At 39.1% G+C, this 22,761-nt stretch overlaps 1 protein-coding gene across 1 annotated transcript in view; it reads left to right on the forward strand.

Annotated features, from left to right (window-relative positions):
• IL23R (interleukin 23 receptor) overlaps positions 1-17,353 on the forward strand; it is a gene marked incomplete at its 3' end in the record, with an annotated part of 59,090 nt that extends 41,737 nt beyond the window's left edge. The window contains exons 7-10 of the mRNA XM_082612929.1: positions 8,013-8,102; positions 10,420-10,522; positions 13,045-13,135; positions 16,703-17,353. Coding sequence (XP_082469055.1) covers positions 8,013-8,102; positions 10,420-10,522; positions 13,045-13,135; positions 16,703-17,353 — 935 coding nt within the window. The remainder of the gene's footprint in view (positions 1-8,012; positions 8,103-10,419; positions 10,523-13,044; positions 13,136-16,702) is intronic.
• Between the last annotated feature and the right edge of the window lie 5,408 nt (positions 17,354-22,761).

Here is a 22,761-nt window from a genome sequence, read left to right on the forward strand (position 1 = left end):
TGTAATGCTTGTTATGAAATGCAAATAAATGAGAGAAGAGGGAACTGTAAGATGCTATCAACTATTTCTACTTTGGCAATGAATACAAGATGTGGAAGCACATTTGGGTTAAAGTGATGAGAATGAAACAATAGAAACCTTGGGATAGGATAGTGCAGTCTGAGATGAGGACAAAGTATAGATGGGAAAGGTGACCTTGTCCAAGACAAGGCACCACAGGGAAAAGCATAGTGTGTTTTTCCAGCTGGCCCTGGCTCAGGAAAATGTCTTGAAAGCAATACTTCTCAGAGCGGGGTCTGTGGACCATCTACATCAGAAATGCTTGGTACTCGTTTAAAATACAGATTCCTCAGCCTCTAGTCAAGTGATACTTCTGCAGCGAAGTGTAAGAACCAGTGTTCTGGAAGTTGGACACACCCTTTAAGAGGGAGAAGTGTCATGAAGGGTGTGGGTAGGAAATGTGGACAGAAAGGGGGAGAACAGAGTGCCCAAGCCATTGCCTTGGTAAGAGTGGTTCTGGGGGCGAGAAAAGGGTGGGTACATGAGAGTCTCAGGCCACTCTCTCTAGTACTGTCCGGTTCCCTCTCTATTCCTTTTCCTCCTGCCTACCGCTTCCTCAGTCACTGGGCACCCCAACTCTCTTGACAGCCCAGGATCCCAAGAAGCACAGGATGCAGGACCTAGGCTCCAGTAAACCATCACATCCCACATTACCCCCTCTGCCTACACCCTCCCCTGCCTCTGGGTGTGAGGTTTCAGCAGAGGCTCTGAAAACCTCCAGGGGCTGCTGAAATGGCAGCTTCTAGACCACCAACCTGGATAGTCGCTGTAAAAATGTCTGGGGTCTTTAAGCAGTATAGAAAGAGCCCCAAAGGGGAAAAGATGGTTTGTCAGCATAAAAAACCAACACTGAAAATGTGAACATGAATTCCCTACTACCTATATGAGAAGAGGTCTTCCAGGCAGGAATGTTTTTCAATTCTGCATTGTAATACAGATCCCTTTGTAATGAAGAAAAGGTAGAGGCTTCTCTAATCCCTTTAAAGACAAGTCAGAAGCCTGAGGGAAGGGCAGTCACATTTCATAATGACTAATTAACTTGCTTGAATTGCAACTTTCAGTAGAAAAGTTTCCCAGAGAAATCATATTCTTTTTTTTTTTTTGACAATTCTCCAGAGGAAAGCAAGTATAAGCAAGATATTAAACCACATCATACTTTGTTCTCACAAAATACTGTTTGTTGTTGCATTACCAGTGACTCAAAGATTCTCATTAATTTTCCAGGACTTTTAGTGGCTTTTTAGCCACTAAAACAAATGTTATATCAATGGAACCAAATATAGGTGGTATTAAATATAATGCAAATTAGAAGTGGCACACAGAATGGACTCTTGCAAAAATTCTGTTATTTGTAACTAGAGATTTCTGATTCATTCATATTGAGATGGATTATAAATTTGTAGATTTGTGGTTACTAAACTGGGTTAAACATATACACAATGTTCCTTGAAATACTAATCATTTTAGACACTTCATCTGGATTTATTTAATCTTTGGGTCCTGTCCCTAATAAACCACCAGGGTTTTATAGAATAAAAAGCAATTCATAAGAGTTTCACAATTTCTCTGAGGTTTGCAATCCGGTAACAGAGAATAAAGATTATGCTTTTTCATGAGGGAGTAATAATCTCCTGTATTAGTTTCCTATTGCTTCTGTAAAATGTTAGCATAAATTCAGTAACTTAAAACAATACAAAGGTATTATCTAGTAGTTATGGAGGTGAGAAATCCAAAATAAATATCACTGAGCCAAAACCAAGGCATCAGCAGGACTGTGTTCCTTCCGGAAGCTCTAGGAGAGAGTCAGTTTCAGTGTGCTTTCCAGACTCCAGAGGCTGCCTGTATTTCTTGGCTTGCAGCCTCATCTTTCATCTTCAAAGCCAGAAGTATAGCATCCGCCAATCTCTTTCTCTGACTCTGACCCTCCTGCCTCCTTCTTATAAAGACCCTTGAAATTTCATCCCTGTAATTTAGGATAATCTCTCCATCTCAAATCCCTTTTGCCATATAAGGTAATCTATACACAAATTCCAGGGATTAGAGCATGGTCATCTTTGTGGGGTCATTATTGTCCTACCATGTCTCCTCACCTAACCACCCACTACCAACAATTGCAATTTTTACCAACTACGCAAGTTTTCACTGCGATTAGGCGCAAGCAAAAGAAATAAAATCTGGTTCTCTTAAGCAGAAAGAGAATTATGGGAAAGATAGCTGGAAAGTAGTAGAAAGGCTGGCAAAATGATCACAAGCAGGATCCAAGGGCTGCAGGAACTAGAACCACAGCCAAAATCCCAGCCTAGGAAGAATCTGGTGAGAACTCTGCAGCTGGCACCATGGTCACTGCCACTGCCTGCCCTGTGCCCTGGACACTCCACTGGTGTTGCTGTTACCAGACCCTGGATATAGCTGTTGCACCCATATTGGATTTTAAGCGATTTCCTGGAGCTGTGTGTCCTGTGTGAGGTGGGGAGGAGGGCATCTGATGAACTAGGCTCAGGTCATCTGCTTGCAGCTACTTGCTGGCTGTGGGGAGAGGGGGCCTCTGCTCCATTGAGGCTACCACAGTGGGAAGCCCTACTGGCCTCCTACCTACCCTAGGATGCCCACAGAGTAAGTCCTGGTGCTGGGCAACTGAAAAATGGCAAATGTCCACTAGACTGTTCAGACTCAGGAACAGGTACATGCTGGCTTGACAGCAAGGTTGCATCTTTGAAGAATCCTAAACCACTGGGTAAAACTTGGAAGCTGCCTATTCTTACACATAGAATTTTGCTACACTTTGGCATCAGACCCTCACCTCTGTGTGGTCCATGTCACTCAAGAAAATGTCTAGATGGCTGCTGCTCTTTACCGTTTCCTTCTCTTATTCTTTCTCTTTAACAATATGATTGCCATATACATATTTCTTACCTTCTTTACTCTCTGTGTACCAAGTACTTACAGCCTAGGAATATAAGCATGAAGACGGTCCCTTGAATATGCCTAGGCACGACCTCCTATCATTAATATACAAGGATAACATGGTAACTCATGAAATGATTCATCGTTTGACTTGTTTTCGAGGTGTGATAAAGAGTTTGTTCTGATGTATTGTTTTCTCTGCCCTGGGCTTCTGGTGCCTATTTGATAGGTCTGGCCACTGTCTTTTGCTTTGCCAGCTGACATGGACTGGGGTCAGATCTTCAGCCTTGGCCCAATAATGTTGAATTCCAACCACAGAGCTAAATTGGCCTAGGGAGATAGCATGTAAATGCTGTGAATAGCTGAGATTATTAGAAGGAGAATAGAAAGAAATCAAAAGGAGATGTTTATGTTTTAAGAAAAACAAGATGGAAAAAAAAACCTTCACTTACTTGAAAAACACACCTTTAATATGGCTCCTCTTTCTTAAATATCTAGAAACTTCTGAAAGAGAAAGGTCTAGAAATGTCCCTGTGTCAGCTCTGGTCAAACATCTAAGATGCAGGCCTTGATTAGTGTGGCTCTGACACCAAGACTGGCAAGGACAAAAATAAACAAAGGAGCATTATAAATGTCCATACCCTTTGGCCCAGTAATTCCACTTATAGAAATCTAGCCTTAGGAAATAAGCAGAGCTATGGAAAGGAGTCTTATGTACAATTATATTTATTTAAAAGCTAATTATAAAAGTAAGAATTTGGTAACAATCTTAAAGTCCAATCATAGCAATAGCTAACGCTTATTAAGCTTTTAATTTGTATAAGGCATGGTACTAAGTGCTTTGTATGAACTATCTCATCAAACCTCATGAATGAAGCGCTGTTATTACCCAATTTTACAAATGAAGATACTGAGTCACAAAGCAGTTAAGCAACTTGTCCAGGGCCAAGCAACTCCAAGTGGTAGAGCCAGGATTTGGACTGAGTTTCATCTGAATCCAAAGCTGGTATTTGAAATCACCAAGCTATACACTTTCTCAATGGGGGATGACTGAATAAACACAGTACAAACATCATGAAATATTAACTTGCCATTAGTATGATGATTTTGAACAATTTTTAATAAAATTTAATTTTATTAAATTTTTAATATTAAATTTAAATTTAATACTAAATTAAAAAATCCCAGACACAACATTTAGTAAAGAGCATGATCTCAACTAGGGTACAGATATACACAAAAGACTGTTAACAAATGTAAAAAAATGATTGTTTCTAGTTTGTGAACAAATGTAAAATTGTATTTTCTTTTTCATACTCTTCTATACTTTTCAAGCATCCTACAGTTAGCAAGTATTGCTTGTATAAAAGGGAAGTAGTTGGTGTTCAGAAGAAGATAACTCTAGGCTGGAAGAGTCTGAGAATCAGTGCTCAATGGGTTAGCCCAACCATCATCCATTGTGGTGGGTTCCAAGCCCTACAAGGCCAGGCAGCTCTAACACACTGGCCAGCCCACAGGGAGCAATGGCTAAGTCTCAGCATGGGAGCACTGCTCGCAAGGCTGACTCAGCTGCCCCATCTGGAGCCATCCTGCTACAAAAGTGAGATTATTAATTAATGGAGCCAGTGACCAGCACAAATTACATGCCAGAACCAGGTAGGAATTTTCACTCTTGGACCTCTACCTAGGTGACTTTGGACAAGTCATTTATCCTTTTTATGCCTTTGTTTCCTCATCCATAAAATGAGGACAATAGTACTATCTACCTGATTGGGTTGTTGTAAGAATTAAATGAGAGAAAGCATGTAAAGTCTAGTACAGTATCTGGAACGTAATTAGTACTCAATAAATCATCACTTTAAAAGAATAACAAAACACACTTTGCCCCATGGTAGACGTAGAGGGAAAGGCTGAGGAGACTGATTTGACATTATCCCTAAGAAACAGATGGAATACATTATTGCTAAAACTAATTCCTTTTGAGTGGATTTGATTAAATTAAGCTGGTATTGGGTAGGCCAAAGAATGTAGTTATGCTTCTAGTTTTGTCCAAGAACAAGAAACTACATCTTTTTTTAAAACCATTCTAAACTCCCTATAAACATACTGCCTTCTGTTAAGACTAACTCTAGTGTCCAATGTCAGTGTGTATAAGTTATATAAAAATTCTTACCAAATTAGAGATGATTTGGGGTTTCTGAGTATACTCAAATATATGCTGTGAGAGTAATAAAGCATAATTTAATATTCCGCTGCAGGGACAGAAGCGTCTCTTTACAGACATAACATTGCAGATATTAAATAAATATCAAAAATACCATGAGATTTTTTTTCTAGCATTTTAGGCAATACACTGATGATTAGAGTTGATATAAACAATGTTTTTCAGTCATGGCAGGTGGATTAAGGGGATGTATTAGAGTTTTTTCCCCTCTCTCTTTTATTTTTCTTATTAAAATTATTTTTTCCTATTATAGTTACTGCTTTTATAATGAAAAATATTAAGTATGATTTAAGAAGAAATGACCTAGCCACTTGGTGGCAGTATGTCATGAAGATAATAGTCTATATGGCTTCATTTCAGTCCTTCGTGTAAAAATTTTGTCATTGACATATATACACTACCATGTATAAAATAGGTAACTAATGAGAACCTGCTGAATAGCACAGGGAACTCTACTCAATGATCTATGGTGACCTAAATGGAGAGAAAATCTAAAAAGAGTGGATATAGGTACAGCGTATATACGTATAACTGATTCACTTTGCTGTACAGCAGAAACTAACACAACATTGTAAAGCAACTATACTCCAATAAACATTAATAAAAAAAATTAGTCATTGGCTTGATTTCTTCTCTGACAGTTTTGTTTATAAATTGTCTTACTTCAGATATCTGATTCTTTGTGAAATTACCCTCTTACAATTAAGCATCTCTTTAAATGACTTTAATCTAATTTAAATTAATACACGTGGTTGATTTGAAACTATGATAACAAAAAGACTCTAAAGGAAGATTATGTTTATTCTCTATTAGGGCTAATAAAGCCCTAGTCAGATATGAAAATTATTTTTATGTGATGCAAATTAATAACTGACGTTTCATGCCAAATAACCACCTGTAGTTTATACAACAGAATTATATTAACCTGTATTAAAAGCCAACAGCACCATATATTTTTTTAAATAAAAATGCTAATTTTAAAATAAAGGTGAAAACAAAAATAATCCAGCAACATATGTTATAAACCCATGATTTTGCAAAATTGAAAGTTGTGTTACATTTTAATGTAATATTTTTCTTAAAATTGTAAACTAATGTAGATGCAGACTCCTGCTTGGGCTCCCTGAGAATGAACATAAGCCTTTAAAATACTAATTTAGATGAATAAACCTGGCTGTTGACCACTGGGGATGGAACCACATGCTTAGGGAAAAAAGAGACGTAGTGAAGCATTGAGGAGCCAGAAAGAGCTTCTGATTTGTCACAATCCACAGTGAAACATTTCCCTCTTGCTGTGGAGAAGTGAGAATAAAAACACAGGAAAGAACTTTTAGCTTTTCTGATGTTTTCATCTTCTAAAATTCCCTACCCATTGTTCTTAGAACACTACTCTTCAATCGAGCCTGTGTTTGCACCCAGATCAGCCTTTTTAAAACATTTCCAAAGACCCATAGGAATCTTTTTATCAGAACTCTGTGATATTTTTCTCAAAGAGAGTTGCCCTGGCCACATAGCTTGTTATACAAGCCTATGATATCTCCGTAGCAGTTAAGGATACCTCAAATTGTGATTTCTCCCTGGCCCCCAAAGTGATTCTTTTAATAGAAGAATTTGAACACTGAAATCAGAATGACTGAATAAATAGGGCTTGAGGCCCTCTTGGAGATCCAGAGCTTAGAACCATTTTCAGGAATATCTTCTGTCAGCTGGGAGAATTGTGCCCTTGAAGTCACCTCTGGCAGCTTTTAATTATCAGGAGGGAGGAGGTGGGTAAGGAAACGCCAGGACTCTTTTTTTTTCTTTTATAAATTTATTTATTTTATTTTATTATTATCATTATTATTTTTTTGGCTGCATTGGGTCTTCGTTGAGGTGAGGTGTGTGGGCTTCTCATTTGGTGGCTCCTCTTGTTGCAGAGCACGGGCTCTAGGCATGCGGCCTTCAGTAGTTGTGGTGCACAGGCTTCAGTAGTTGTGGTACGTGGGCTCAGTAGTTGTGGCTCATGGGCTTAGTTGCTCCGCGGCATGTGGGATCTTCCCTGACCAGGGCTCAAACCTGTGTCCCCTGCATTGGCAGGCGGATTCTTAACCACTGAGCCACCAGGGAAGCCCATCCAGGACTCTTCTGAGTTCAGGCTGAAAACAAGTTAGCTACCAAGGCAGCTGACCCCACCCTGGTCAGAAGATTTCATTAGCAGTGTTCTGACAGGATTTACGGGTAGACAGGGCTGGCCAGGGTCCTTGCCCGCCGGGAAGGAGCAGAGGGAAATCATTAATGGCATTCCACCCTTATGTTATAACCTCAAAGTGTCTGCTAATCAAAACTGGGCTTCTTATATGAAGCCAAGAGGCTGTTCACGAACAGCATCTCTAAGACCGTGCAAAGGCAAAAGTGACATATCTTGGAGGCTCTTAAGGAAACCTAAACTTTATTGCATCATCTATTGGAAGGAATCAAGTAGAGACCAGTTGTGTGTTTTTTTCTGGCTCGGTGAATGAAATAAAGCTCCTTGGAATTTGTTGCCTAGAAGCCTCATGAAATTAGTGGACACAGCTTCAAGTCTTACAAACCCTAGGTAGTTTTATTGTCCTTTGAATGTTTCCTCCTTTAGGATTTACCCAATTTAATAAAAAGAAGAAGACACACACACACACACACATACACACACACACACAGAGGTTTTTGCTTTTACTCCATCTTTCCAGCCTATTAAAGTTACTGGTTTACTTTAATCATCTCCAAACAAGTGAAGAAACTCTCTTAGGAAATTGGGTAACCTGAGTGCAAAAAATAAAAAGCTGACACTATTTTCTTTTTGTTTAAGTTCCCCAGGTCACACTGAAATCATTTCAACATGATACTCAGAATTCTGGGCTTCTAATTGCTTCCATCTTTGAAGGACACCTTACTTCTGGTAAGAAAATACTGCTTAGGTTTGTTGAGTAGTCTTTACTAATCATCCATTTGAATGCTCCATACTGAAAAATCATTGTCAGGCATAAGTTTCTTGACAGTAAGATATGCCACATGCTTTCCACAGGAAAATAATCAAACAAAAATCTGCTTAAAATTTAATTTAAGGAGTGGTTTAGGTAGATTTTGCCAGCTTTGCTCTGGGTTAGATACGTGTTCAGTTCAGTTGGTGCTGGGGCTCAAGACCTCAAAAATTCTTCCTAAAAAATACCATTATTTGAGTGTCTACCATGTGCTAGGAATTTCATATACATCATCTTTTTCAATCTTCAAAATCTTCATCAATCTTCAAAACAACCTGTTGAGGTAAGTGCTATGTATCTATTTTACAGATGGGAAAACTGGAGCTCAGAGAGGTTGAGGAACTTGTTTGGACTAAAATTTAAATCCAATTTTCAAATCCTGAAGTCTGTGCTCTTTCTTTATACAAACCAGCTCCCATTTTATTTGTTAGTATGACTTTGTATTTTCCATTGATAAGCATATCTAAATGTTTTAGGCATAAAAAAGATATTAGATCAGGTTGTAGAGCATTTATCTCCTTGCATAGAAATCTGGCAAGAATAGTATAAAAACTTTGGCAGGTGATATTGACATTCTTTGGACTTCTGTTTATTTATTCAAAAAATATTCTATGTTGCCAGGCACATATTTTATGTGCCAGGCACTATTCTGAGTACTGGGGAATCAGCAGTGAAAAAGATGAACAAAGCCCCTGTCTTCATGGAGCTTCCATTCCAGATAGACAGGGTGGGGTGGGAGTGGGGGAAACCACAAACAGAAAAAGAAAAGGAAGGTAGCAGCAAGTGTTATAAAGGAAACGAAGCAATGTAAGGATACTCTGAATTTGTGTTATGTGAATCAATTATGGGCCAAGTGCTTAGGTTCAGCACAGATCCCTAATTACAAATGCCTGCACAGACCTGCACCTTGATGTTTCTGTGGGAATTGTGGAGGCTAGGAACTCATGGCTGCTCTGTTAGATAGGTATTATTTTACAGAAGAGGAAACTTGAGCTTCAGCAAGTTCATTATTATGCTCTGATGTTACAGAGCTGATAAGCGGCAGCATCTAGTTTGAACCCAGGTATCTCAGGTTATTCTCTTGGTGACTCTGCTTTGCTCCTCAAACCCCTTTACCTGGCCCCATGTTAACTTGGGAATTATTCATCCTCCTCCAGGACTAATGCACAAGGATATGTGGAAGCCAGTACCTCCCATTAGTTGCTTGAAATCCTTAGCAATAGTATTTTAGTCCTAGGAAAACACTAATTCCATACCCCACTGGGACTTTGGAGCGAAGTAAGCCACACTGGCCCTGGCCCACCAGTGGCTTTAGGAGAGGGGCTGGACAGCGTGGAGACCCCCAAGTGCATGTTAGGTGCAGCTGGGGAATAACTAGGGCAGGGCCAATTCAGTGTCTGACACATGGTAAGTATCCGATAAACGTCTGCCAAAGCGGGGGAGGAAGGAGGATGGAAGGGGCCAATACCCAGCATGGCTCAGAACCAACTCCAGCATGACAGGTCATGTCCAAATTAAAGTTTACATTTGAAAATAGAAAATAGGGTTTTTCATGTATTAGGGAGAAAATGGGATGAGCCTGGTAGGTAACACATGCTGAATATAATAATTATTTAAAGATTACAGGTGATTAATTCCACTTCAAAATTCAAAAAAGCATTGTTTTTAAAATAAAATGTCAGTGTAAGATATATGGCAATTTGGATTTCTCTCTTATATATTGTTCTAAGTAGAGTGAATGCTCTTTTTTAGCAGGAAAACATTCATGAACAATAAATTTCGAAGAATGGTGACAAGTTGTACATAACTTCTGTCTTGTACAAAAGGTTAAAAAAAATAAACAACTCAGTTGTGATTGTGGCCAGCTTTAGACTCTGTCGCAAGCAATTGGGAATTCTCACTCGTGTCGAACAAACCGAATTATGTTTATCACTAAACCTTTTTTATATAAAATATGCAAGCACAAGCTCAGAAAAATGTCTAATGCTGACCACATTTGCCAGAGGCTCAATTCACTGACATCAGATATATGCAGCCCAATTCCCTCAAACAAAAGGTATTGTCGTGCAGTTTCGAAGGGCAGTCACTTTACAGCCCAAGGTAAAGGTTAATTTTATTTCCCCTTCCTGTTTCCTTTGAGATCAATGACCTTCACTTGGAGCAGAGTAGAATAACAATGATTCTTGCGTCACATAGATGGAAATTATACCTAAAATTATTTTTCTTTCCTTTCAGACAATAGGCAACAAGACATTGGGCTTCTATTGGGAATGGTCTTTGCCGTTATTTTATCAATTCTTTCTTTGATTGGGATATTTAACAGATCGCTCAGAACTGGGTAAGTTTCTGTAGAATTTGTTTTCTCATTTAGACATATACTGGTACCATCAAAATGTAGTCAATTCTGTGATTTACTAGAAAAATTCATCAACATTTTTCTTGAGAGAAAGACAAAACAAAAGAAACTGCTTAATGAGTACCCACCCATGCCAAACTCTTTACAAATGTCATTCATTTAATCTTTGCAAGATCCTGCCAGAAAAGCTCAGTGGCCTATTTTACAGATGACTTACACGAGGCTTAGAGAGGTTAAGTGCTCAGCCCAAGGTCACCAAACACTAAGCCAGGAGTCCAGACATAGCTGACGTCTCAGCCCATGTTCTCTCTTTCCCTACGCAGCCTTCTCATTGTGCCCTCAAGTCTGTCTACGGTGCCTGAACTCTTCACAGTACTTAAGTCGTAACCTACCTCAAGTTCTACACAAGCAAATCCCCTGAATCAATGTGAAGAGAAATGTGGCAATGTGTGAATTCATCACTTTGATACCAATCGTGTTAGTGTTTTAGCAGCCAGCCCCAATGCCCATTCCCCTTGGCCTCCTTCAGTCATTTTTTTCCAATATGGTATTAGTATAATAAAGATCAATGCCTAATTATTTTAAAATGAGACTTTGAGGGAAGCAAGGCCTTTGACACCCTAAATTTTACCAGATGCACTGAGTATTTCTAATTGGTTAATAGAGTTGTTTGATGTGGCAGTCCCCCAGTTCGTCCAGTGAGGCACAAATTTAACACATGTGAATGTTCTTTGCCTAATTTGCACTGAGTTTCTATTTCTTGCCATCCCTTGCTTCATGAGATAATCCTTCTTTGAAATTTATAATCAAAATGCCGTAGAGAGATTCAGAATGAGCTACTGTGAATAAAGTACACTAGTGATATATTTTTTTAATTTACATAGGCTTTTTCCTCAAAACCTAAGCTTTTAAATTACACATTAATAAATATATCCCTGATACCCTTGTGAGGTGAGAAAACTAATATGGAACTTTATTTTAGGTTGTTTTAAAATATACTTGATTATAAAACCCTTTGAAATATCTTAATGTTCCAACTTGTAGTGCATAAGCATATTAATATTTGTGTTATTATCCAAACATGTCCTAGAGAGTGTAAAATTTTAAATAACATTGTTTGTTACGAACTAAAACTTAACTTCCTACTGGTAACGATAAATAAGAAAATAAAACAATTCTTTGCTTATTTAATTATTTAAATAAGCATTCTTTTTAAAAAGATAAAACTAGAGATAATTCCAATATTACTATTTTACATATGAGCAGATACTGTTTTTACTACAACTTTACATTATTTATAAAAGCCTTATTTTAGAAACAGAACTGGAAAATGGAGAGCAAAACAATTTTAAATATAATGAAAACAAGAGTGGTATCTATCTATATATATATATATATATATACACACACATATATATTTTTTTCTCACTGTATCAGTATGCTGTATAAAAAGTTTTCTTCAATAGCATGAACTTATTAATTTGGTCTAATTTTAGGTATACAAAGGGAGTGTGAATTATTTTAAAAACGGAACCATAAAACATTGTATAAATATGTGTAAAGAAATTATTTTTTACCCTACAGCTCAAGGTCCAATTGGGCAAGCAAAGTCCATGCAGCCAATTTGGTTGTTACTTAGTAGAAGTTCTTAGAGAAGCTGCATAAACAGATACAAGGGTCTGATCTGTTGTGTTGCGTTGTTAACACATAATAATGTGCCGGAGATCAGTGTAGTCTCTTCGAAGCTCCCGGGACAACCTTTTTGCTCAAATCAATTTTTACGTAAATGCAGAAAGTGCTTTCAACACAGTGGCAGTGCCAAGGGGTAGCTTAGGAGGAAAAGTGAGGTGTTCACAGCTTCTCACTCTTCCTTCCATCACCCGATCCCAGAGATCCGTAATAAGTACGCAGCCTAAGTAAAAACTGGTGTCCTCACCATGCCACACAGCTGCAAGCCAACTTCCCCGGACTCCTGCTCCAAGTACATAAGGAAAGTCTGGAGCCACCACTATCATCTCAACCTTATTTAGAATCATTACAATTAGAGGAGCTCAAATATTATAGTTTTATTATATGACATTCTCTTCTTTAATATTTCTCTGTGGTTATGGTCCCCTTGGAAAGTTTTACAAAATATCCCTTAGGTTTTACAAACTTTTCCACACTGACATCTCCACTTATAATGGTTTGCCATATTTAACATGTATATAGTTTCACTTCCTGGGTGGTTCTCCCATTTATCTTGAATCTAGTGTGAGTGTTTTGTAATGTTCTGGCTTATTAGAGACAGGCAGAGCAATAGAGAGAAGAGGAAAATCTGAAAAGATATTGAATCAACTTCCCACATAACTTTTTAAAGTATGATATGGAAATCTTAGTTTCTGCATCGGAAAGTTTGGTTTTAATTATGCATTCCATTCTAGTTGATTTCCTAATCTCCTAGATGATTGCCTGCACCAATCCTCAAGTAAGATGCTTATTCTTAGTCATTTTTTGTTTTTTAGAATTAAAAGAAGAATCTTATTGCTAATACCGAAGTGGCTTTATGAAGATATTCCTAATATAGAAAATAGCAATGTTGTGAAAATGCTACAGGTAACCAAACACCATCAAATACAAACTAAATGGCAGCTGAAACCAAGAGTGCAGTCCAATAATTAGAGTAGAATTTCCATTCAAATAGATACGTGTGCATATTTGCACAACTGTATAACTTATGTAGAGATAAAATTATACATATTTCAAAACATACTTAAGAGAGATGAGAGAATGGACTAAGGGAAGAAAAGAGAGATGAAAGAGAGAAGCAATGCCATTCAAAAGAAAGAGTGAATGGAAGATTGTAAGCCAGGTGCCAGAGCCACTTACTTGGTGGCCAAGCAATTGGAAGGTGTCTTCAGGGACAAAAGGAAGAGGGAAGAAAATCTCAATAGATCGAGCCTCGGAGACACAAAGGGGCTTCTGTTTTACATGAGACTGGAGAAGCAGGTGGAGCCCAAGGAGGACACCACTTTGCTCCTGAGACCCAGTGGAATTCGAGAAGATGAATGTGAGGGGACTATGGCAGATGGCGTCACCAAGGGTGGGCCAGGTATCCAGTTTAGCAAAGAATAGAAGGGTGCCCCAGGAAGATCCTGAGGCTATAGGGGACTTTGCCAGTTATGGAGGAGCTGCTGCTGATTATGGAAGTGGGGAAGTAATCTGCTATGTGTGCTCCTACACTTTCTGGCTCTCCAGCCTGGCTGTCAAGGGCTTCAAAACTCAGTTGATGGGACAGACACATCATTCAAGCATTGCAATTCAGTGACGTAGTACAGTAACAGAGATGAGACCAAACATGATGAGAGTATAGAGGAAACATATTAAAAGACAGGAAGGAGTTGCTCAGGAGAAACGGAAGACATTCAAAATAGACAGCCTACATGAGCAAAGGCACAGAGGTGAGAAGAGCATGTTGGGTGTTGCTTTGTGGAAACACTTGATGTGAGGAGCGGCTGGAATAATGTGGGAATGCAGAGTGGGATCAGATCACAGGAGGCCTTATTATGTAGCTCAGACTTCATTCTGCCAATCAATAGTTTTCAAACTTGAAAAAAAAGTTATTTTTAGCCTAGGAAACCTTTGTTCAAATGATGTGAGGAAGACAAGTATTTGTAAAACAAGAAAAAGTGGCTCTGTTTGTAGATCTAGTGAGCCCGTTAATCAACTCCTTCCCTAGCACCAGGTGAGTCCCTAAGGCAACAGTTCTCAGCCTTGGTTGCATGTTAGAATCCTGATTCCCAGGCCACAACCCAGGGTCTTTGGGGGAGGGAGGACAGGGGGAGACCCAGGCCTCAGCATTTTCCAAAGCTTCCCAAGTGATTCCACTACACAGCCCATGCTGAGAACACTGTTAAGGGGTTGAAAACTATTGCTAAAGCCAGTGAGGAGTCAGTGAGGGGGTGTCCATTGGAATAGGAATGGTCCTAGGAAAGAGGCAGAATGGGAAGGTAGAGAAATGAGCATCGTGAGTTGTGGGCCAAGTGTCGAGAAGCAAGGGTCCTTGGTGCTGACTTCGTAGAGGGTCTGTAACATAAGAAGTGGAATGCATCTGTGAAATGTGACAAGGAGCAGGTCACTGGTGGTCCAGGTCCAGGGGTTCAGTTAGAAGTGAATGGAAGGGGACTGAGAGTGGAGACATCTTTTGATGAGTGTAGACTAGAAGGGAAGTAAGAAAGGGGCTATCCCTGACACATGATCAAATACTCTCAATACTGATGCAACGAATGTATTAACAGTAGCTCCAGAGCAGTATGGACTCAGAAGCGTGTTTGTACTAAATTGAATGGGCTTGAGAGGACTAGTATGGGGGGGAGGGGAGAGGGAGGAAGAGGACTGATCAGGCACGACTATGAAGGGATGAGGAGGAAAGTCTCACCTGGAGCAAGAGGAGGGATTCTTGTCTCTGGATCCTTGAAGGAGAGAAAGGGTGTGGACGTGGTTGATTTTGAAGGAGGTAATGTTGCCTACACAGTGGATGGGTGGTCTGGAATAACTGAACCCACATATAGAATAAAGTACATAGCTAACAGCTGACTGAAGGCCAAGTACATAGTCACCAAACTACAACTAATAAATACTGTGGTCTTGATATGCATTCCACTTAGTCATTCTGTCTTGCTCCCCCACTAGTTATCCTAGGGAACTGGGGACATTCTGTGATTTGGAGCATTGTCCCTGCCCTCGTTGTGATCAGATCCTCCTCTTCCTTTACTGTCCTCACACTGGAATAGTCCCTGTTGCTCTTCTATGTCCTTCACTATGGTCTGACTCCCATCCACTTCTCCACTCAGCTGCCAGGCTGAAGAGGGGAAAACACCCCCTTCCTCTCAGTTTACTATAGCAACTCTAGTTCCTTTGACTTCATCTGACCCATGACTACATGTTTGCCCTTCCCAACCCAAACCTGGCAAGTGCCTTGGGGAGGCAGAGCCGAAGAAAATTTGAATGACCCTTCATGCTGCTTTATTCAAGGTCTTCGTCTTTGTCAAACTTCCTTCCCATTCTGGGCTCCTGGAATTAGAAATGAACCTTAGGGTTTCCTTCAGATGAGGTTTTGTTTTCTGCCCAAAGACTAAGGGGTACTGTTCTAGTCAGTTCAGGCTGCTCCAACAGAATACCATAGACTGGGTGGCTTAAATGACAAACATCTATTTCTTACAGTCTTGGAGGCTGGGAGGTCCAAGATCAAGACACCAGCAGATCTGGTTCCTGGTGACAGCTCTCTTGCAGATGGCTGCTTTCTGGTTGTGTCCTCACATGGCAGACAGAGAGATCAGCTCTCCCGTGTCTTTTCTTATGAGAACACTAATCCTCTTCATGAGGGCTCCACCCTCATGACCTAGCTACCTCCCAAAGGCCCCACCTCCTAATACCATCACATTGGGGGTTAGGGCTTCAACATATGAATTTTGGAGGGACTCAAACATTCAGTCCATAGCAAGTGGCTATAATTTTGTAATTGTGTTGGGTGGGAGTTATTTGCCCTGGGAAGCCAGCCATCAGCTGGAAGGCCTCGAGTCCTTTTCTTACCAGAAGAGTCATCAGGCTTTTATACAAATAAAAACTTTCTTCACCCACCCTCCTGATTGATCATCACAGACATGTCTGAATTGTGAACAGCTAGCTGCACACCTTTAGAACCACAGCACAAAGCATTTACTACAACCTTATTCTCAAATGGAAGCAAAATAGGATTCTCCATGCACTACCCCCCACCGCCAATTTTCTTTTATTTAAGCAACAAAGAATTTTCTTGTAGAAAGGAACTATAATATTAAGAAATAGTCCAAAATTTTAAAAGGCCCTGAAATAATTTGCAAGTTAATATGAAAGAGGCTTCTTTCTCTTTAAAATTTTTAAATAAAGGCATGTGCTTACAGCATGGATTATTTTTATTACTCCTTTCCTTCAGTCTCCTCCTGGGAGAATTTAACAAATGTTTGGAATGGAGCAGGGTAACAAAAGACAAAAGGAGGAAATCATATGGGAAGAGAAACACTATGAAGAAAAATGAGGGGGAAAGGAAAGTTGAGGGAAAGCAAAATTCCAGTCCTTACTCAATTATCCAGTTGGCTCCTTTAAACTTCTTTTGTAAAATAAAACAATGTCTTTTCTTTCTAGGAAAAAAGTGAATTTATGAATAATAGTTCCAGCGAACAGGTCCTTTATGTTGATCCAGTGATTACAGAGATAGAAATCTTTCTCCCAGAAGAAAAACCCATGGACTACAAAAGGGAAAAGAACACAGGATCCGTGGAGACAAACAACAGCCTGCAAAAGTCACTACTCACCAACACTACAATTGTATATATTCCTGATCTCAACACTGGGTATAAACCCCAGATTTCAAATTTTCTCACTGGGGGAAACCATCTGAGCAATAATGATGAAACAGCTTCCTCAACTCTGGAACCACCAGCTGATTGCTTAAACCTGGGAAAGAATGCCAGGTTTAAAAAATATCCTAATTTTTCTTTCTCTGTCTCAAGTATGAATTCGCTAAGCAACACACTATTTCTTGAAGAATTAAGCCTCATTTTAAATCAAGGAGAATGCAGTCCTCCAGACATGCAAAACCCTGTAGAGGGGGAAACCACCATGCTTTTGGAAAATGCATCACCAAATGAAACTATTCCAGAACAGACCCTGCTGCCTGATGAATTCGTCACCTGTTTGGGGAGCATGAACGAGGCGTTACCACCTATAAATTCTTATTTTCCACAAAATATTCTGGAAAGCCACTTCAATAGGATTTCACTCTTAGAAAAGTAGAGCTGTGTAGTCAAAAGCTGCCTTGCAATTTGAAGATGGCTCTGTCCCTCAACACAAATTTAATTCTGCCCTATTTTTTTTTAATTGGAGAATTAAGATCTAAAGATAGAACATAACTCATGGCCACAAAAGCAGCAACAATATTAGGGACGCCTCCTATATTTTAGAAGATGTATCAACTATATCTTTTTTAATTTTCCTCATTACAAGGCACAAAACAGATCTGTCTTTTGTATGAAGGATAAATAATACAAAACGTGGTAGTGAAATAAATGCTGAAAATCGTTCTTTGAAATGGAGATATTAGTATTCGCTTACAAGAGGAAAAGCAAGTTTAATTTTCATTTTATTACTTAGTGTTCTCTCGAGTACATAAAAATACAGCCCACAGACAACAAAATAGGTAAGGGATGGAAACAGAGGAACAATTAATTGCATGTTTACTGTGTTGGGCTTTTGCCCTACTACTTTCTATTAAGATGTTAAGAATTTGATCTTCCTTATTTTGATTTTGGACTGAGAGAGTTTTAAAACAGTGATGTGTGGAAATCATGAGATAGCTGTCTTCATTCCAGTTCAGAGCGATGGCATTGTTCTCCTGTGGTGTAAATGGTGTATTAATTACACTGTAGTAGATCTATTGAGGTAGAAGATGCAGGATCAGCAAGGTGTAATTATTTCTTTTGTATTAGATATCTGTCACAAAATTATTGTTAAGCCAGGTATTTTTCCAAGTCTAGGATGGCAATACTTGCCACACCTGTCACTGCCCCATAACTTATGTCTCCTGTAAACATCACCAACTCATCACCACGTGCCTTTCTGCTGAGCCCTAAGGTGGCCTCAGAATCCTCGCACCACAGTGCTCCTCATGGCCACAGTCAATAAGGGCTGGGGCTGGAGATGAACTCTATCTGCCAACCAGGTCAATATTGGAAGGGGGTGATCTTAAAAATATAAAATGCATATTTTAATTGAGAAATGGTACCCAGCAGACGTCTCTATTATGATTAATTTTTACATCAGGGGGAACTTTTTTCTAATGATCAGAACAATTTGAAAATTGAATAATTACCCATTGAATTTCTCTTCCTCTTCTAACAGTTGTCAGCAATAATTTATATTCAGATTAAATAGCTTTATTTTAGCAAACAAAGCAGTTAATCAAAAAAGGACCAGTTGTTAGCACATGAGCAAGCTATTTTGTTTTGTTTTGGCTTTTGAAAAAAAACAACCCACAAAAGCAGTTTTGTTGTCATTAAATGTCCCCATGAGGAGGATGAACACACATCCTGGTTTGTCCTGGTTTTTGTCTGTTGTCCCAGTGTTAATTATGGCCAGTGTGCCTTTTCTCTCTCAGAAGCATCCCTTTGGATGATAAATCATTTGGTCACGCTATCTATGAAGACTGTTTAATGTCCAACATATAAATAATTTATCACAATTCATCTCTTTTTTTGCCTTGATGGTCCTCTTTATTTTACTTTATATCATTTACTAAAGCCATTGTGCTCCAAAATGAACATACTATTGGTGTAAAAAATGTATCTCCTCCTGTGAAATTCTATTCTGTTTACCCTAAAATATGTATATATTTGTTGTACTTCACATATTCTGAAAGATGTATATTTTAAATCACTAATGAAATGCTAATATTAAATATCTTGACTTGTAAATGATCATATGCCTTTATGTTATTCCTTATCCAATGGGAGAATATAATGAAGCAAAGAGGCAGGTAGTATTTGAGATAGAAACAACAAAAGACCAAGATGAATCTTTGATGTTTACCAGTCTGCTGAAAACATCTGTTAACAAGTGAAAAATATTTTCATAGTGTATTTCAGTATAACTGTAACCTGCCACACATCAAAAAAAGCTTTTGTCAGGCTTATAGGATTGCAGCATTATTTGATCTTCTGTGTGTGCTTTCAATACAGTCAGTGCTTCCTTTAGAACATCTCCTTCTTGTCCCGCTGGAGCAGAAAGGGGGCTGCTTTCTCTTCCTATAGTGTCCTTCTCACACCCACATCACGTTAAGAATGGAGGAGACACTTCTAGTTCCATCCATGCCATTGGCCCTTTTTGGTCCCAATGGACTAAAATTTGAGGCTATACCTATAAACAAAGCAGTATGCTTACCATTGCCCGAACTCAGAGAAAATTTCAACTGCTTCATCACAATGCAACCTTGGTAAACGGCAAAGGGTTTTCTTTCTATGATTCTTCTTTTTTAATAAAGTTATTTATTTTATTTATTTATTTTTGGCTGCATTGGGTCTTCACTGCTGTGCGTGGGCTTTCTCTAGTTGCTGTGAGCAGGGGCTACTCTTTGTTGTGGTGTGCCTCATCATCGTGGCTGCTCTTGTTGCAGAGCATGGGCTCTAGGCGCATGGGTTTCAGTAGTTATGGCACGTGGGCTCAGTAGTTGTGGCTTGTGGGCTCTAGAGCACAGACTCAGTAGTTGTGGTGCACGGACTTAGTTGCTCCACAGCATGTGGGATCTTCCCGGACCAGGGCTCAAACCCATGTTCCCTGGATTGGCAGGCAGATTCTTAACCACTGTGCCACCAGAGAACCCCATCTTTCTATGATTCTTATTCAACAAGTATTCACTGAAGTGTTGAATGCCCCTACTATGTGTAAAGGCAATTTGAACCAATATAGATGTTAACAAAACCAACCAAGTCCCTGCAGCCTTAGAGCTTATATTCTAAAAGCAAGAAGCAGATAGCACATGGAACCAAATCACTGCCCTTCAGGGAGCTTTTGGTGGGGAAGAGGGTGAGGATAGGAGATGGAGAGAGGCAGAAAAAATAAAGAAGAAAAATGCCAGATAATGAGTGCCATGTAGAGAGGTAAAATGGGATAATGTGATAGAGAAGGACTTGGTGGCCACTTTGTGCTGGGCAGTCAGGGAAGGTCTCTCCCAGGAGGGGACACTGCAATCTGAATCACAGGTAGGAGCTGCATGTGAGAATCAGCTTGCCACTGATAAGTCCCTTTTATAGAAGAATTCTCCAGAGCTAATGTCTCTACTTCTTTCCTTCCTGGACAAGTTGCCCCTAACCCCAGACCTCTGCCACCTTTCCCTTCCTCAGTCAGAATTTTCTGTAGCTTTAGGGGACAACTTTGTATCTTTTCATCTTTCCATCTAGCCCTTGGGCTTATTATTAACTTTCTTTCTCTGAGTCTCACAATCTAAGTTACTGCTTCCTAAATGAACGTGTCATACTTACTGGTGTGGGTTACGGAGAAAGAGGAAGAAAGGGAGAGAAAAAGCCCCTCGAGATACCATCGAGAGGAAAGAAGGGGAGAGAAATATAAAGAAAGAAAGGTTAGTATGCAGTGATGCTGAAGCAAAATGGAACACCTTGGTTCTGGACAATACTGAAGCTGATTAAGGGACATCCAATTTCCTCCTGTTCTTGAATCTTCTTTGCTCCCTACCTCTCTTTTCTTGCATAGAAGCAATATGGGGAGGAAAAATTGAATTACAATTTGGGGGTATCTTCTTGGTTTGTGTGTGTGTTTTATCCTTTTTTAAATTAGGAATTTGTTTTTGCCAGAGTTAGAAATAATACTGATGCTATAAGAGGGCTTTAGAGTTTTAGCATGCAGTTTTTGGGTAACATGGGTTGTTGTTTGGCCCTCCTGGTTCAGTCAGAAGATGTTCCCAACTTCTTTTCTTTCCTTCTATTTTCAGTCCCTTTGACATAGAGGCAGAACATGACTATGGCATAGGGCAGAGGTTTTCAAAAATAAATTTTAGCAACTGATCCCCTTTCTCCAAATGAAATCTATTGCAGAAGCCCCAAATATAAAACAAGTGAAAGCAAATATTCTGTTGAAACAGAGGGTGACGTTCATGCTGGTCCCCGCTACCCCTCCTCTGTAGCTGCTGCTGAAGCAGCCTATGCATCCATGCATAGGCTTGCATATGAAAATCCAAGGCTGGGGAATGTCTAGTCCACACCTGGGTGATCCGGGTTCTAGCCCAGCTTTGAGATGCCTGTACCTCAGGACTGAACTAAACTCCCCATCTCAGCCACAAGGTTGCCACCAGGCAAAGAGTACCAGAACTCCCTTGAACCTCCCTACACTCTGAATGACTTTGTAAAAAGCTTTCTCTCGGAGACTACTAATAGAGGTGGTACTATATGCAATAATTAACTTGTTTCTTTCCAATTACTTCATCATAAATGTCTGGGTTTTGTTCAAGTTTATGTTCTTTTTGTAATTACTAAGAATAAAATATTGTGTTGTGAATATAATTAGATTTTATAAACCCAAAGACTGCCAAATTGTGCTGCAGTTTATCTCTTTATGAAGTAATCATACCAATTATAGGGAGATGATGTTTTAATGGAAAACATTACCCACTTGGCAGACACTATTGATTTAAGATAAAAGAAGCGATTAAAAACAATTTATGGATCTCTCTTGGGTAAAAGCATGAAACCAATATAAAATAATTGGATTCTGATTCATGGAGTGGATTGTGTGCAACTTTCTTGGATGCTATCGTTAAGGCAATATTACAAGGATATCTAACAAAGGTTTGATAGAATGTTATTATGTCTCTTTCCTACTGCTAAGATTATCACCATTAAATCCCAATTAATGTTTCATGTTAGGACTACCCTAGCCATTTTGCTAATTTCACTTTTAAACCTAATTTAGGATAAATAATCTGTATCTTTTATATACAGAATTTCCATCAATTTTCTGAAGATGCATTTCCTTTATGTTTATGGTCAGGAAAACAACTTATTATCTAATTCTCATAATTAGCATTTAGCAACAAATTAAGAACTTATTCTTAAATGCTCCCTTTTTGTTTGGGGTAGGAAGAGGATTCAGGCCTAGCTTTATGAGGGAAAAAAAAATATATATATATATATACACACATACACTAAGCAAGTGTTGCAGAAACACAGTTCTTGAGATCACTGGTTCAAAAATTCAAGCAAAACAAAATGCAGTTTCTAACCATAAAGGCATACCTAAAATTAGTGACTCTGTCAGAGCACAGGAAGGAAATCATAAATAGTCAAACACTGGAACCCAAGTGTGAGATGCGGAAGTCCATAAACCTGACTGTTTCTTTCTGTTCACATCCTGCCTGAGAATTTTATTAGAAGTGAGTGAGAAAGAAAGAGTACAGTAGTAAAATATATATATAGTTTTAAGCTATACAGTTATACATGAAAAAAACAAATCTAAGCAATACCAATGTAAATGGAATGAAAAGTGACAGTGCCTCTTCCCACCCCTGCTTCCCATGTGTCATCCCCATCATCAAAAATAGTGACTCTCAACAAGTTAATGGTGTTCTTTCCAATATGTTTTCCACCTAAGTGGTTAACATATAGTATTATTCTGTGACTTTTTATTTTCACCTAACA

Source organism: Mesoplodon mirus (assembly GCF_964341445.2).
Source record: "Mesoplodon mirus genome assembly, chromosome: 3".
In the NCBI taxonomy this organism is placed as follows: domain Eukaryota; kingdom Metazoa; phylum Chordata; class Mammalia; order Artiodactyla; family Ziphiidae; genus Mesoplodon; species Mesoplodon mirus.